General features: G+C 43.1%; 5 protein-coding genes across 5 annotated transcripts; 3 read left to right on the top strand and 2 right to left on the bottom strand.

Annotated features, from left to right (window-relative positions):
• Positions 1-175: 175 nt before the first annotated feature.
• Positions 176-2,119, bottom strand: Bfra_002527 (putative lccl domain-containing protein; the record flags this gene model as incomplete). The annotated part of the gene is made up of 1 exon (XM_037332945.1): positions 176-2,119. The coding sequence occupies one exon, from the start codon at positions 2,117-2,119 to the stop codon at positions 176-178; it is 1,944 nt and encodes a 647-aa protein (XP_037195073.1).
• A 608-nt stretch (positions 2,120-2,727) lies between these two features.
• Positions 2,728-4,190, top strand: Bfra_002526 (putative trna-guanine transglycosylase family protein; the record flags this gene model as incomplete). The annotated part of the gene is made up of 2 exons (XM_037332944.1): positions 2,728-2,965; positions 3,019-4,190. 2 exons carry the CDS (start codon positions 2,728-2,730, stop codon positions 4,188-4,190), a joined length of 1,410 nt encoding a protein of 469 aa, XP_037195072.1.
• Positions 4,191-4,306: 116 nt separating this feature from the next.
• Positions 4,307-6,367, bottom strand: Bfra_002525 (putative glycoside hydrolase family 1 protein; the record flags this gene model as incomplete). Its single annotated transcript, XM_037332943.1, has 6 exons — positions 4,307-4,527; positions 4,579-5,355; positions 5,407-5,541; positions 5,592-5,713; positions 5,770-6,038; positions 6,086-6,367. 6 exons carry the CDS (start codon positions 6,365-6,367, stop codon positions 4,307-4,309), a joined length of 1,806 nt encoding a protein of 601 aa, XP_037195071.1.
• A 1,088-nt stretch (positions 6,368-7,455) lies between these two features.
• On the top strand, positions 7,456-8,279 carry Bfra_002524 (putative succinate dehydrogenase cytochrome b560 subunit protein). Its single transcript, XM_037332942.1, has 3 exons — positions 7,456-7,549; positions 7,638-7,725; positions 7,780-8,279. The coding sequence occupies exons 1-3, from the start codon at positions 7,510-7,512 to the stop codon at positions 8,219-8,221; spliced, it is 570 nt and encodes a 189-aa protein (XP_037195070.1). The 5' UTR covers positions 7,456-7,509; the 3' UTR covers positions 8,222-8,279.
• A 6,194-nt stretch (positions 8,280-14,473) lies between these two features.
• On the top strand, positions 14,474-15,979 carry Bfra_002523 (putative hard surface induced protein; the record flags this gene model as incomplete). The annotated part of the gene is made up of 1 exon (XM_037332941.1): positions 14,474-15,979. The coding sequence occupies one exon, from the start codon at positions 14,474-14,476 to the stop codon at positions 15,977-15,979; it is 1,506 nt and encodes a 501-aa protein (XP_037195069.1).
• Between the last annotated feature and the right edge of the window lie 264 nt (positions 15,980-16,243).

Raw genomic sequence — 16,243 nt, 5'->3', positions numbered from 1 at the left:
AAGAGCTTTAAGATAGAGCAGACCAACCCGAGAATGTCACTAAAGGTTTGAAGTTGTGGCGTTAGACATCACAGGCAGTAGAGACATTTCAGCAGCGATGAGAATTGGGCAGTTTCGATTTGTGAAAGATATCGAAATTATGTGGGAATCTATGAACAAAAATTAAACATCCAAACTATATAGTGAAGACTTCTCCATCCAGTGATCTACTTTTGACCTTACTTGGCCCCTTTTTCATTTCTGTCCAGGTCCCATTGACATTCCAAGTGCCTGCCTTCGTGTAATCCCAACTTCTAGAGCCTTGCATGTATCCAAATCTAAAATATTCGGGTTGTAGTAAAGGTGAGTTTTTATACCAAACGAAATGCTTATCACTTGCGAATCCTTCATCGGTGTATCCTCTGAAACGTTCTACATCGTTAACTAGCACACTGATGCCATCAAATGGGGCAGGTGGTGGAAGCCAGGTGAAAGATATAGAAGAAACATTACTACTCATTGAAATCTCTGGAGATGAAATACGTGGTAGCGCGGAATTATGTTTCGCATCTCCTTGAAGTGCTGCAGGAGTCTGAAGCACAGGATCAAATCCCCACCGTGCAATACCGTTGATAAACAAGCCGACCAACAATCCTTGGTAGAGAAGTGCAGGTCTAGTCTGCATGGAAGTTCCCGGTAGCAGTAAAAGAGCAAGAATATAGTGATGTATTCGAAGACTAAGACCAGGTAGTAGAAGAGATATGAGTATAGCGGCAACAAATATCCCATACAAGCCGAGAAAGCGAATTAAACGACCCTCCATGCGAAAGAAGAATACTTGTTTCACGATTATAATGATAAGGAATATGATGATAAGTGCCAGAGCAAGTTTGGCACCTGGCTGTTGATTGATATCGTGAGCATTCAGCCGTTGAATAGGGATCCACTCAAAAGTGTAATTTGAGAGTGTTCCAACCCAGCAGCCCCCGAGCCATAATATAGTCTTCTCGATCTGAGCTGTGAGCCCAGCCAAGGCACGTTCGACGCCCATATATTTATATATGACAAAAGCGCAGAAAGCTGCAGGTAGGAACTTCCCTAATATGTTTGAGACCAGTCCGGTCATGGTATTAAAATTAGGTGGATCAGAGCCGAGACCAGTATGAGCAAAAAGCCCAGTGAAAATGGAAAAGAAAAAGAGACTAGGCGATGTAGTAAAAAGCGATAGCACTACTGTGAACGTCAGAGAAACAAACAGCAGTGACCAGCGCGAATCTTTGGCCTTGCAAGTGATTCCTTTCTGGAATGCAAATGATGATGGGAAGGTCGAGTCGAAACCAATGCTTTTGATCCCATGCCTGTTCGAGCTTGGATAGCTGTTGTGTTCTCCGACCAGCAACACAACACCGCAACCTCCTTTGACATTGTCGACAACCCCAGCATGGATTGCGGATCCGCAGATGAAGCTGTCACTGCGATAAATCGCAGTAGTATCATCGTCTGTAGGTCCACCAATCACTAATGGCCTATAGTTGATTTCTTGCGCCCCAACAGCTCGCGGATTAAGAACCTTTGCGCTGGCACAGTTTGCGGGACATTTAAATGCAAATCCACTTCCGTTAAAGGGACGGCAATCATTTCCGTTCAAACCACACTGGTTCCCAGCTACCCAATATGTATTGCCACATCCAATATCGCTAGGGACTCCCCATTCCTCTATCGCGGTAGCAAGTGTACTCTGGCGTAGGACAAGAGCAAAAGTCAGAATCCAACAAAAGTAATATGCTATGAGAAGCGATATCCTATGTCTTCTCTTGGGTATATATCGATCTAAAAGTCGTAATGGTGCTTCCTGTAGCCACGGAAACCAAGGCTTGATGACGTTTATGCGCGGAGGATCTGGCCCTTTCGCCCAAGTAATGGCTTGTTTACTGACACGTCTGACCGGAGTAGGAATCCATTTAAGGTACCGATAGGAAGACTGATCTTGTAGAAACCGAGGGGTAGGAGGAGAATCGTCATCTGATATTTCGTTCATGGGTAGAAGTTGAGTGAGTGTAGGGTCTTCAATTGGATCATCGGGGTGGTCATTGTCTGTAAAATGTTGCCTGTTATCGACGCGACCATTTCGGTCCCCCATATTGCTTATTGAAACCCCAGAAATGAAGGTGACTTGATCCGAAATTCCCGAAGGTTGTGCGTGCTCGATTGCTTTTCCTTGCTTATTATAGGAAATTGGGCATGTTAGTCCTAGGTCCAAATAACAACTGAATGCTTGTGGCAATCTCAATTCATTCAACAGCAGAAAATACAATCCAAAAAGAAGTTAATGTAGGATGAGTACTGCGGTGATAGAAGTATACTTTTGAAGTGCTCCTCCCTTCCCGTCAGACTTGAGAAATGTAACATTTATCGCACGGACATTTATCCGATAAGGATAAGCTGCTGTGATGACAGAGCTAACCTCTTGCAGACTAGTGTCTTCACTCTGTGCTAGTACTATCCAAGCCGCAAGTGTAGGAAAAATTATATTCTGGTCAGATTCGGTGATATATCTGTTCTCGACGCCAATATACAATTCTTGTCCAAAATTATACATTTTGAGATGTTTATGAAATTTGCAAGTGCTTGTCTCAAATTTACGGACGCTCTGTATATAATCTGAGGGTTGCTGGCCTGCAGAAAACTCAGTATCTTGGCGATATTTAATCGACCTCTTTGCTCATACCTCTTATTTCACTTAACGAAATGTCCGCCATCAATATGGCTCCCAAAAACCCTACGAGGCTCGGATTTCAAATTTTGAATACTCTGGATCACAATGCCTCTGGACCAAGACTAGGAAGAATCACTCTGGAAGGACGGAAAGATTTGGAAACCCCGGATTTTCTAGCAATTACATCTAGAGGCGTTATACCTCATATGACGCCGGATGTAATTGCAGCACATGCAAAAGTTCCGGGCGTTCATTTCGCATTGGAAGATTGTAGGTTTCACATCATTTTATCACGTGTTTATATTCGTTCTGATCTTTTCTAGTCATAGAAAAGAGCAATAAAACAACTATATCTCCTATCTTGAACTGTCCTGGAGCAGAACCACCTCTTCATGCTTTTACTGCCTTGTCCAGATCTACCATATCCCTTTTGGCACCAAGACGGACACCGGCTGTTACAGCCCCCAGTGGCAACAGTAACACAGCTATTTCTGTATTCACATCGACAGGATTCCAACCTCTTTCTAACAAATCCTACATCGATTCAATTGCAACCTTACGCCCAGATATCGTTGTTGGGCTTGCGGATGTTCCCTATAGCACTATAGCAGGAGCAAAACGTACCGCCAAAATGGGCGATAGAAGTGGGCAGTGGCTGGCCCAGCTCTTGGCTGACAAAGTCAAGGAACAGCCCGTTTTTGCACCAGTATTGCCCATCGATTATCAAAGCCAGTGGGAGTACATAAATTATATCTCTGACGAACTGGTGGATGAGGTCTCGGGTTTAGCTTTCTATGATTCAAACTTACTCCCAGAAATTCCAGAGACTACAGCCATGTCTCTACTTCCTCGTCTCTCCTTGGATGAGCCATCATCTCCTCATCATGTCCTCCGTCAAATCTCACTCGGAATGGACATTTTTACTATTCCGTTCATCAACTTTGCCACGGATGCTGGAATCGCATTAACCTTTGAATTCCCATCTCCCACCAGCTCTCAATCTTCAAACGAAAGCAGTTCAGTCCTTCCTTTGGGTATTGATATGTGGACTGCAGCTCATGCTACTTCCTTACTTCCTCTTTCTGAATCTTGTAAATGCTATGCATGCACTTCCCACCACCGAGCATTCATCCAGCATTTACTTTCAGCCAAAGAGATGCTCGGATGGGTCTTGCTTCAAGTACACAACCATTATATTCTTTCGGAATTCTTTACAGCAATACGAAGGAGTATCAAAGAAGGCACATTTGAGAAAGACTGCGAAGAGTTTGCCAGGAAATACGATAGTGAGCTACCAGAAAAGAGTGGACAAGGACCAAGAATGAGAGGATATCAGTATAAAAGCGAGGGAGCGGGAGAGAGAAAGAAGAATAAAGCTGCCTGGAACAATTTGGGATCTGACTCAAAAGCCACCGGCTCAGAAGTTGCGCTGGTGCCGGATGAGAGCTCGAAAGAGCTTGAAGAAAAAGGATTTGCGGAGAAATTAGAGAATTAGATAGTGGTTAGCATCATATCATGATGTATAGATGAGTAATGTAGATTTATGGATACATAAAAGGCCACCAAGCACTCTCTATTCTCGATTCTATCTTTAATACGTCTCTTGGAGCTCTAGTCAAAGTGTTTCTTTGTAAGATTTCCAGAGCTTCCTGCACCCAACTTAGCTCCTCCATGGGCATCAAACCAGTCCAAGAACTGGAACATGCTTGCCTTTGGAATACGTTCCATCGAAGTCTGATTCAACCACTGCATTCCAAATTTCACCTTACTTCCCGAGAACCACTCAAAGTTATCGAAGATAGCCCAGCCAAATGCACCAGTGACATTGACGCCTGAATTATATTAGTACAAGCCACATCAGGCAACAACAATGGGAAACTTACCATCAACAACCTTTGCTGCAAGAATATTGTCCAAGAACCCTCTATAATAATCTGCTCGTCTCAAATCCCACAAGATCTCACCCAGAGTGCCCATCTGTCCCTCGAACGGCTCCGCAAACCCGAACTCACTAACCACGATATCCCCTACTGCTGGGAACAGCTCTTTCGTAATAACATTCAAGAACTGACGGATAGCAACTGGTGTACTAACTAACCAGTTTACTCCTTCATCGGCGGCAGGTCCTAATGGGAAGCCATCTGCGGCAAGCGAACTCGAACCTGCGCATTCAGGAAAGGACGGATGTGAAGAATTTGATGCGCAGGCTGCGGAACCACCAGGAATGGTAGTAGCAAGGAATGCGGTGTAACCATCTATAGCGAAGAAATCACAACTTCCTTTGATCAAATCCTTTTCTTCCTGGGTGAATTCCGGAAGTAAATCTCCCAATGTTTCTTTTAACATGGAAGAATAATCACCGTCGCGCCAACAGCCGTTGAACCAACCCAATGCGAATTCAAAGTTGCGGGCTACGGAATCGACGTCTCCTGAGGAGGTACTGTTGGGTGCGTAAAAGTTACCGGAGTTTTTGAAGGTTATGCGGCCGGCACCGTGGAACTCTTCGTGGTACCATTTGGCTACCTTTGCGTGAGCGAGGATGCTGTAGTGTGAGCAGGCAATACGAGCGGGGAGACCACCAGTGATGTTGTGGTAGGCGGGGTAGTTGCCTTTGGTGTTTCCGGCGGGGTAGGAGGCGTATTGCCAGTTACAGTATTGAGCTGAGGATGAAGATTAGTAAGAGAGATGTGAAGTTTGAAAGGGCGCCATACGTTCATTGAATGTATACCAAATTGGCACATATTTGTCATATCTGGTGATGACAAACTTGGCATAATTGAAGAAGTCGTCCACGATTCGCTCATCTGTCCAGGCTCCATATGAATTGAAAAGTGCGAGAGGTGTATCTGAACAACAATTAGCATGTTAAAATATGACTTTGGGTATCGTAAATTACCCCAATGGAACAGTGTGACAACAGGCTTGATTCCATTAGCGACCATGCTAGCAATAACATCGTCATAGTGCTCAACACCCTGTTGGTTTACGGGTCCGTTTCCGAAGGGGAAGAATCTCGGCCTGGAAATCTCTCGCATTAGCACCCAAACTCATTGTAAATTTTAGATCACACCTACCAAGAGAATGACGGGGAGAAGTATGGAACTCCCAAACTAGCAAGACGAGCAAAGTCTTGTTTGTAAAGCCAATAGTGACTGGCCACGATATCACCAGTGGAATTGTCTGCGACGACCCCATAGTCTCTATGCGCGATCAAATCCCAAATCGAGGGACCTTTACCTTCATCTTTCGCGGCTCCCTCGATTTGGTATGAACTGGCTGCTAAACCCCAAATGAAATCGTCAGGTAGACTTTGGTTATTCAGAGATGTATCATAAGTTGGCACCTGCAAATATCAGATATGTGATCTTAAATGGTGACTAACTGACATACTAAAGCGTGAAACATTCCTGGACGAGGATACGAAGAAGGCTCTGGTGTTGGCTCCACTGTCGTCGTGATTGGTCCTACAGCAATGGATCCGACTTGGTTCCATAGCATAGCCAATTCCTCATTAGTGTACTCATAAGTCAATGTTGTCGTCGCAGCGGAGACATTGTAGACCTTGGTTGACCAGGTGTCGGTAGCAGTCGCAATTGGAGAGCTTGTACAATACGCCAAATGGACGAAAATTTGAATGCCAAATAGGCAATTGATCTTAGATGAAAGCATCATTGCAGAGAAATTGCATTCACCTGGCAAAGGAATTCACATCCTTTCACAACCTGCGAGATTGAACTTTATAGTTTCTTCAACCTGCATGTCTCAGAGCTTATGATGATCTCATTTCGTCCGGTTAAATAGAGACTGCCGGGGGACAACAAGCTGTACAATTTGTTTCTGGTACGACTTGCATGTATTCCATGTCTAGATATGAGCCGATCGATACACGATGGACGTTTAACTTTTTTTCAGGGCAGGGAGTTGAGTGCATTCGGGATGGCGGAGGGAAACCCCCCGAAGCTTTAATTGAATCATAGTTCATGTTATATTGAAGCGTAGGAGATGCAGCCATTCAAAGGTCGACGTGTTGACTTGAATGACCCCGCATATACCTTGGCATATGGACAATAGTTTTTCCAAATTGAGGCAAGGTTTGAGGAGCCCCGCCCTGTATTAATGTGTTTCATAAAGAGATTTATGCTATCTACAGATGTGCATATCATGTTTTTGCGTTGAGACAGTTCACGATGTTGTTTCGTGCTTTGAGATGTAGAATGAAGTGCAAGAATTGGTAATAGCAACAGGCAATCAACATTTCTTCCGACTTGTATTATCGAACAGTAGTGTTGGACACACGTTTCCATAGGAAACGTTTTGCTTCGCGCGCAAACGTTTTTAGTAACCAGCTTGAAAGCTGTCATATATAGATCATAAAATGAAACAACAACGAGATTAATTTCCTCGAGGTCGAGATTAACGACAGATCCTTCCTTCTCAGAACATATAGTATGACGATATCAATAGCATAACGCTATCGATGTGCCATATCCCTAGCGCTACCACTTTGAAGATCAAGCAGCGTTGTGGATGGATGCTCATGAAGAGGAAAGAAAATAATTTGACGCGAAAATTTCGTTAATATAGGACCCGAGTTTTTGAATCACGTGTCAGACTTCCTTAGTCAGTTGTGTCTTTGAAATTCTCGAACCCTGATTCGTTCAATTTTCGCAAGGACATAACCGAGGAGCCGGAAACCGATACCTTCCGCATCAACGACGATAATATCAAGATCCTGGTGTCGTTTTATCCTTTGTGCAATTCATCCTTCTCGATTGTTCTGTGATAACTTCAGGGACATATTCAATTTAATCAAAATGTTTTCACAAAGAGCAACTCAACAATCGCTGCGCCGGCGTAAGTTTTCCCTGACCAATCTGCAAACCACTACCCACCTCATACCCCAGACTCTATATTTCGCTCATCTGCTAACGACCTTTAATAGTTGCTGCTGGTCAGCCATCACTCATCTCACAATTGGCAATGAGGAAGCTCGCGGCACCTGCAGCCATTGGCGCATCAATGCAAACTAGGTTTGCCTCCCAAGACAGATACCACAAGCTTGACAACAACTAACATCTTGCAAGACCAGTAGCCACCCAAAAGTTAACCCCGAAAGATAGCTACAACATCCTCGTCGAGCAACGCAAACTCCGACCTGTCGCACCTCATCTCACAATCTACCAACCTCAAGTCCCTTGGATTATGTCTGGTCTCAACCGTATTACCGGCTGTATTCTCTCGGGAGGGTTCTACGTTTTCGGTGCTGCATATCTTGCTTCGCCTTTATTTGGATGGCACTTGGATACTGCCAGTATGGTGGCTGCATTTGGAGCTTGGCCCCTGGCGGCAAAGTTCTTGGCTAAGTTCACATTGGCCATGCCATTCACATATCATTCTTTCAACGGAATAAGACATTTGGCTTGGGATATGGGAAAGACTTTCAAGAACGCTACAGTTATTAAGACAGGATGGACAGTTGTTGGTTTGAGCGTTAGTAGTGCTTTGGCGTTGGTTGCTTTCTTCTAGGTTAAGGTTGGGAGGGGCAAATTTGGAGGGCTTGTAAAAAGAACAAATGAAGCATGGGCAACAAACATTGGTTTTTGTGAGGGCACTTAAAGATGTTATGGTGCTTGAAGACACATGTTGAACATTTATCGTATTATATATACGTTAATGTTCTACTGGTCTGGGTTGCATCGGTCACCAAGCCGACCTATGCGTTGTATGAAATAATAAAAAACTTAACCTCAAGATATCACCCTCATCAGCAGTCACTCTCCCCCAGACCCTTCATTTCAGTAGGATAAGAATAGGATATTATCCTATTCAATCCCCAGCATTCCAAATCATATCAGCCAATGATCATATTGTCAAGTGGCAATCGACTTGCCAAACTTGCTTCCATCTCAATATTTCTGGACACCAATGGGGGGGCCATACAACTTCAGAAGGCACAATCTTAAGATCCAACCGTTTTGCTTCATTCAATATAATCTCAGGCGAGACTATCGTTGTCAAAAGTGACCAAGTCCTTTCCCCCCCCCTTCACACCGAGTTGTAGCACAAGATCTGTGTGCTTTATGAGCCTTCTTTAGTCGTGTTTCGTTCTCGGAGTTGGAAGCCTTGGCTTTTTAATTCGCCCAATTGAAACCGTCTAAACAGCGAATCTTTTATTGCATCTAGATACTCGACCCTACTTCTATACCATGCTCGCTTACGAGCATTGATTCCGCTAATCGGTGTATTGGGGGGATCAACCAGGTTCATCTTCTCGTGTTGCTCATTCAACTCTCTCAGAGCCTCCCGCAAAACTCGTACGTCGGCCGGCCGTTGGACTCTGGTATCGCACATCTCATCCTTCCTCCTGTTCTAATCACTCTTATTCCTCGTTTGATCTGGTATCTTGGATGAAGTCGTCATGATTGCTAGAGATGAAATGTCCTTATCTTTATTTTGAGGTCGTTAAAATAAAAATCAACTGAATGACTCAAAGGAAAAAAGTCACCACGTCTCAATATTTAAAAGTGACAGTAACCCCGCGTCAATGACTGGAGTCAATCGGAACTAATATATGTTCTAGAGGAATTAGATAGTGAGAACCAAACTATCTGTAGAATAGAACGTCATTTATTTTATACAATATTTCTTTCCAAGTTGTTCGCTCTCTCCTTAAGCTATATCGCTTAACTAGCTATTCGCAGGTGAAAAAGCAGACTGGGATTGACCACTGAGAAACCCTTCAACAATCCAATTCTTCCTTTTCAATTCGAAGGATCAAATACTTAGCTCTATGTCAATCTTGAGGTTTGAGACTCTCTTTAAGAGACCTAAAGATACTTGACCACCAGATTGGCTTCAGGTTACAGCTAGAAGTATCTGTGTTTGGTATATTTTAGTTACGATTACTACACAAGCTCCCATAGCAATCTGCAGAGCTTATATTTCTATTCTCCTCAAGCAGAACAATTGTTTTTGAAGCAATCTCTCACACCGATGGTGTAATCTCCATTTACAACTTAAAAATGTCGCAGGTACATTATGAACCCTGACTCAACAGCCAAGCACACTTTATCCTTGGAAACCCAATCATCATTCATTCAAGATAATCTTGACTATCAATATTCACCATAGGCCCAATACCAGCCAGCACCTCCTGTATTCTTTCACCGAAGCCATTAATCATCATCATCAACACATTCTGCGATTCAAATCAACATCTCACCACCATTCAATTCTACACCAACTAACAATGACTCCTCCAAAACTCTACTGTAAAAATCTCCACCCCGTCAATTTCACAATCAACCGCATTGTACCTCACAATACAACACCTCAATCGAGCCTAGAAGTATCCGTCAGTATCTGGCACGCGATGTAGGTATACATATACATATACATATACAAATACATATACAAATACAAATACAAACATCCAAAGCTCTGGCGCGCGAGTCCGCTTGGGAAACGACGAATAATAATACATATGTACTGGCGAAGAAAATTATCCTCGCTGCAGATCATATCTCATACTTCTACGTTATAACCATTTCCATATATAGGTAGCGACCTGTGAAATTCTACAATGTCATTAGATAGAGGGGATATGCTAATATCTTATTGTAGAGTATTCTTGTGTTTGGTTTTTGTGGATGAATTATTTTTTATTGCGTGTATTCGCACATCTCTCTCTCTCTCTCTCTATGTAGGTATATACGAAATAGCGATCCCATCCAAGCAAACAATCATCCCCAATCTCAACAATAAATCGATGCTTCCGGCGACAACAATAACATCCCACACCCCCTCCACAAATACTAAAATCCACCCTCATCCCATCCTTCACGAATCTGTATACCGTAGACATGAAAATTCCCAGCGTCGTTAGAAACGATTTATCACCCACCTCTCGTCTCCCAGCTCAGCCATACCCCCTGGGACTTGCGATGGTGTTGTAGTTTGTGAAGAGGAAAGGGGGGGAACGGAAGTGGTGGTTTCTATAGTGTTTGATTTGATTTGTTCGTAGTGGGGTAATGTGTATCTATGATTTGGTGGGTGCTAGGTTCGTTCATCAGTGGGTATGTACTATGGAGGTGAGTTTGGTGCGGAGAATAGAAGAGGAAAGGAAATTAAAGATTGAAGATGGGATTTTGAATTTATGTCTTCGTCTTTCTTGGGTGATTCTTTAAGAAGGTCATTTCTTTCCATCTCGTTTCTCCCCGTAAAACAATCTATCGAATAAACAAAGTATGGGTGAGGGTGGAGGCTGGGAGTTGATGAGGTTATTGTGTTTGTAGTTTGGAGGATGCCGATTGATGTTGTGACTTGTAGCTATGGATTTGATGGATTATTGGAGTGGAAATAGGGATCTATAGAGTACTCAATTGACAGTATCTGCATGACAGCGATGAGAATTGAAAGGGGAAGACAGCGAGAATGTTGGGTTTCGTGATGATAGCGATATTATATCGTCGGGTCTGCTATACAAGTTGAAGTAATCTGAAAGAAAAACCACGATGATGAAATCAATCAACGACAATAACCCTTACCTTGGAAAGAAGAAACTGACTCACAAACGGCTCGAGAAAAATCTCCGAGCTCAACCAGGTCAGATGGTTTGATTGGAAAGTCGATATAATGTGTATGATCTCCCTTCTGCCTCACCACGAATTTCTGGTAAAGTTTCCTTGATCTTGATCAAGACAGGATTGTTCGTAAAAGGTTTATCGTTTTACACATCTTTTCAAATCCGTCCTACGAGAATTGATGTGCCAATTCCGAGGCATCTTGCGTAGGATTGAAGGTCACGAAGAGAGGAATATCAGAGACCAAGTGCGAATTCAAGGAAAGATAACGGTTTGTTCTAAATTAAATAAGATCTTTCTTTATAGGAGATTGAATTTCCACTTGCACGTAACAATTTTTCTTCATAAGACTCGAGGAAGAGTATTGTATTAAATTGAATTGCAGAAGTCTCTCACTCGAGAGCGTCAAAGTGTTCAACACACTTACTTACTCAGTTGGCCTCTCAGTCTATGCTAACCATTATCTTCCCCGTTGACCGTCCATCGCATTATAGATGGTGGCTGAAAGACGCGAAACACACGATCTTCTATTCAAATCCTGCGGCCTTCAAATATGAGATTTGAATACATGGGCCAAAGTCGAGGTTGGACGCTAAGCCATCACATCATTAATGTATATGGTAGCGCACTTGGAAACTCTCGTATACTGTGAGAGGATCTACCCAGCCCACCGTTGTGACGATGTATCTTGAAGGGCCAAGAATGAAATCCAAGATGTAGATAATCTCAAACCCTTTATTTCCCAGCAATCATAAATAGAATCCACGCCACTCAAACCCCAAATCTAGAATCCTACAGATAAGGAAAGCATAAAGATCCATAGAAATCGAGACCAAAAGCTGTTCCAAAGGTTCGATCTTGAAGTTGTTGCGCGTTTCGATTTTTGGTGGAGAAGTACTGGAACTGGAATTGTACAGTGTCGATTTGGGGATGGATTTCGTGATCTTCCCTGTTGATGGAATGATGCATGTGCTCCCGGCCCTTGAAACAAACGGAGCAGGGAATTTTGTTTGGCAGAATTGACTGTGGGCCTGCGGATGATTCTTATCTATCTGGCTCGCCTGGTATCTAGGTACACAGCACATTTGTCTATGGTTCAGAAATTGTCGTAAATTCATGAGGTAAGTATGCATAAATCCATTATCCTGTAAGATCTCTCGGCAGAGCTTGCTTGGAATTCAATGGAAGCAGAGGTTCTTGGAATCTGGATAATCTCCAGCTTGGCTAGGTACAGAGTAGTTATTCATCGTGCTAGTCAGTGAAGATCAGCATGCGATCTGTGAGTGATAAAATGGAGCCATCGTTGCATCCACCTTTTCAGGTTATTTTTGAAGGAAGATCCGGGACACCATATCTCTATGCTTAAATGGATAAATGGATAAGCATAAACCGACCACTTTTTGCACCCGTAGCATAGATATATCTCGTATGGAGTAGAGGATGATAAGGGGCTTTGGATGGAATTTTGGGGAGCAATCAAATGTTGGTGTATACTTGCCATTATCAAATGATGTGGATGCCGCAAAGCATGATGTGGTAAAGCATATTAAAGCACTAGGTATATATGAGGTCAGCCAAGGAGCAATAAGAGTTCTCCTCCTTCCGTTTCAAAGGTGTATTTCTACAATGTAAGTAGTAGTAATAGTAGTAGTAGTAGTAGTAGTAGTAGTAGTAGTAGTAGTAGTAGTAGTAGTAGTAGTAGTAGTAGTAGTAGTAGTAGTAGTAGTAGTACTATTACGAGTAGGTAGGAAGATTGTAATTGCACCTTCCAGGTCATAGGAATTGCCTTGTAGATCTCGTCAATCCTTTCCTCTCCATCGGCTATGGGTAACCTGATTTCCTCTACATGAAACAAACTTTACCACTCCCTTACTGCATTGCATGTTTCCCGAAAGACTGACTGGCCAAGCCTCTCTCTGCTGCATTATTCAATGGATATCTGAAAGAAATCTTCATTCTCACCAATTGTATTGTGGTTTCTAACGGTACATGACTTCAGTGTATGTATGTTTGCGTGTGGTGGCCGTGGCGCCGGGACGATTCAGTGGCTGCATGAATGAATGCCTGGGACGGAACACTACCTTAATACATCGCTGATGTTGCTATCACTTAGCATTGCCGCCAACCAAAAAGCAGAATGCGAAAGAGATGGGAGGAGCAGGCAACCAACTGTTGATTCAATTCGATATCCCCGAGTTGAGTAGATCATTTACTCAAAATGAGGGTTTGCGAAATGAAAGGTTACATGACTGATATCTGACAACATGACCACCGCTATCAAGAAGTGCTGATGTTTGATGAATTGTATCGCAAGGCTGATCGTACCAGCCAATATCGAATTCTCATTGGATCTACCTAGGGATTGACGATGGCTATTTTTCCTTGAAACCGACTTGATTACATCGTACCTAGGTAGGTAGTAGTGACTTTGACTTTTGTTAGTTAATTCAGTTGATTCCCCACTGAAAATCCGTAAGGTCCCTGAACTCTCGAGTCTCGACATCGTCACCAACAACTTAACTAGAACTTATCTTCATTGCCACAATCAACGCAGTAGAGTAGCTCTTTCTCTCAACCTCTCAACTCTCTTCTCAGGCTTTTGTTCTTGCTTCCAAGTTCTAATTATACGCATACGGTGCCTCTCTACTTCCCATTGCTAGCATAAGTTTCGCTCGACATTTCGTGGTATATCTACGACTCCACACACAGATTCTACAATCACCCATTTGGTGGCGGTACAATCTCTTCAACATTAGATCTTCCAGTCCAATCCTCATTACAATTACAACTTAAACGCCCATTCCATATTGATCTTCTCCAAATCTTCTCTGCAACTTCGTTTGTCTTACGCTCACCTCAAACCGATTAAATTTCACGTATTACGATCATCTCATCCCGTACAGGGTCTGAAATCTGGTGGCGTCAGTGTATTCACCTGGGGTGCATTTTCCCCTGCAGCAAGTTACATCGATCCAATTTCGAAAATACCTGTTTAAAATTCTCCATTTGTCCAATTAAAAGTACTACAGCTGGGGAATCAGAACAACTTATCCAGTGTTCTACAGATCTGATTCGAAAAGGATAAAGACCACCCATTGACCAAACGGAGCGATACATAGATGAATTATCTCTAAGTTTTGACTTGTGTCGTCTGGCTTCAATACACTAAAGATACAGTGACCTTTATAAGGTCACCATGTTGAGATTACTTCGAGGCTTAGTGGCGGGGTTTTTACCAAATAGCAATGAACCTAACTACGAATTAATCCATTCAAACGGAAATTCTTCACCGATGTCAACGACTTACACTATCAACGACGATACTTTTTCCCATTTAAAGCTATCTTTCACAAGATTCCTCTTCTTCCTCATACCTTCGCCAATACAACGTCGACTGCAACCGGCTCATTTCAAGCCTCAAAGATTGTACGCAACGTCCTATCTCGATGGACTTCGTGGAGTCGCTTCCTTGATAGTATTTTTCTGTCACTACACCGAGGGAAATGTACAATTTATGATACCTTCATATGGCTTGCCAATAGGTGACCCAGTTCCATCCTCTTTCATGCAGCTACCTTTTCTTCGAGTACTATATAGCGGACGACCCATGGTTCATATATTCTTCGTCATATCTGGATTTGTTTTATCATTGAAACCGTTGAAGTTAGCTCGAGCCCATAATTATGCCGATCTCCAAACGACCTTGTCATCATCTGTCTTTCGTCGGGGAATGCGATTGTTTCTGCCTACCATCGCCTCTACGTTCATGGTCATGATATTCATTCGTCTGCGTTTGGTTAGGATTGAAGGATTTGAGACAGCCTCACAACAGTTTATGGATTGGTTGCATGCAATCTGGACGATAGCTTATTCTTGGGATTGGGATAAGATATGGTGGCCAAAATACGATGTACATGTTTGGACGATTCCCATTGAAATGGCCCAGTCTATGTTTCTCTTCGTCACGATTACCGGTTTGGCGAGGTGCAAAGTATGGATTCGCCTCTTCATGTTCGTTGTCATTATGCTATACAGTCTCAAGTGTGGCCGATGGGCTGCGTTTGAATTCATTGGCGGGGCGCTGGTGGCAGAAGTGGGACTTATTCAACAAGCACGAGCTGAACGAAATTCCAATAAAGAGATGCCAGTCTCGGACGAAGAATCTTCCAATTCATGGCAAACATCGGTAGTTTATGCATTCTGGAGTATGAACTTTGTCTTTGCCATGTGGATAGCGGGATGGCCAAACAATGATGTACTGAGAACTCCTGGGCTCAGTGAGATCGCACCTTATACGATGGAACCATACTGGTCTCAGAGGCGACAGGAGGAACAAGCATTCTCTTGGTTTGCATTGGGGGCCATGCAAGTTGTCTTTGCTTGCCAACAACTTCCTCTATTACAAAAGTTTTTTACATCTGGTCCAGCGCAATATCTTGCAAACATTTCATATGCACTCTACCTTATGCATGGACCGTTTCTCGATGTATTCGCTCACCAATGGATGCCGATTGTTTGGTGGGTAGTAGGTGGGCGTGAGAATAGTGGTATGTGGACCCGAACCTTTGCTTGGTGGGGTGGAATGCTCGGGTTAGCAGTACCCATTTTTTGGGCGTCAGATATATTTTGGAGGGCTGTGGATATACCTTCTGTAGAATTTGCAAAATGGTTGGAGGGAAAATGTATTGTGAAGGAGGACTGATATTACGATACGAAGTGGGATTGAAAGACAATTTTGGAAGCATTTACAAGGCGTCATCGATATACGGGGATTTAGAAAACGGGCGTATGATGGATGGATGGAGAAATCCCAATGTTTCTTGGGGGTACGAAATAAAAGTTTAAGCGTCGGCAGTACACATCACAATATGTTTATCAGCGGGAGTTGAGGGTTATACGATAGAGGTCGATCTGGATTCGCCTCAAACATGAATATCCAAAAGGAAATAAAACCTTATGACAGAGC

The sequence above is a fragment of the Botrytis fragariae genome (assembly GCF_013461495.1).
Source record: "Botrytis fragariae strain BVB16 chromosome Unknown tig00000012, whole genome shotgun sequence".
Taxonomy (NCBI): Eukaryota; Fungi; Ascomycota; class Leotiomycetes; order Helotiales; family Sclerotiniaceae; genus Botrytis; species Botrytis fragariae.
Note: the sequence above shows the minus strand (reverse complement) of the source record. Positions and strands in the feature narration are given on the sequence as shown.

Bases quoted from the DNA above. Each gene is read 5' to 3' on its own strand.
- Bfra_002524 (XM_037332942.1), top strand. From the start codon at position 7,510: ATGTTTTCACAAAGAGCAACTCAACAATCGCTGCGCCGGC. The intron at 7,550-7,637 runs GTAAGTTTTCCC...GACCTTTAATAG, and splicing joins TCAACAATCGCTGCGCCGGC to TTGCTGCTGGTCAGCCATCA. The intron at 7,726-7,779 runs GTTTGCCTCCCA...ACATCTTGCAAG, and splicing joins GGCGCATCAATGCAAACTAG to ACCAGTAGCCACCCAAAAGT.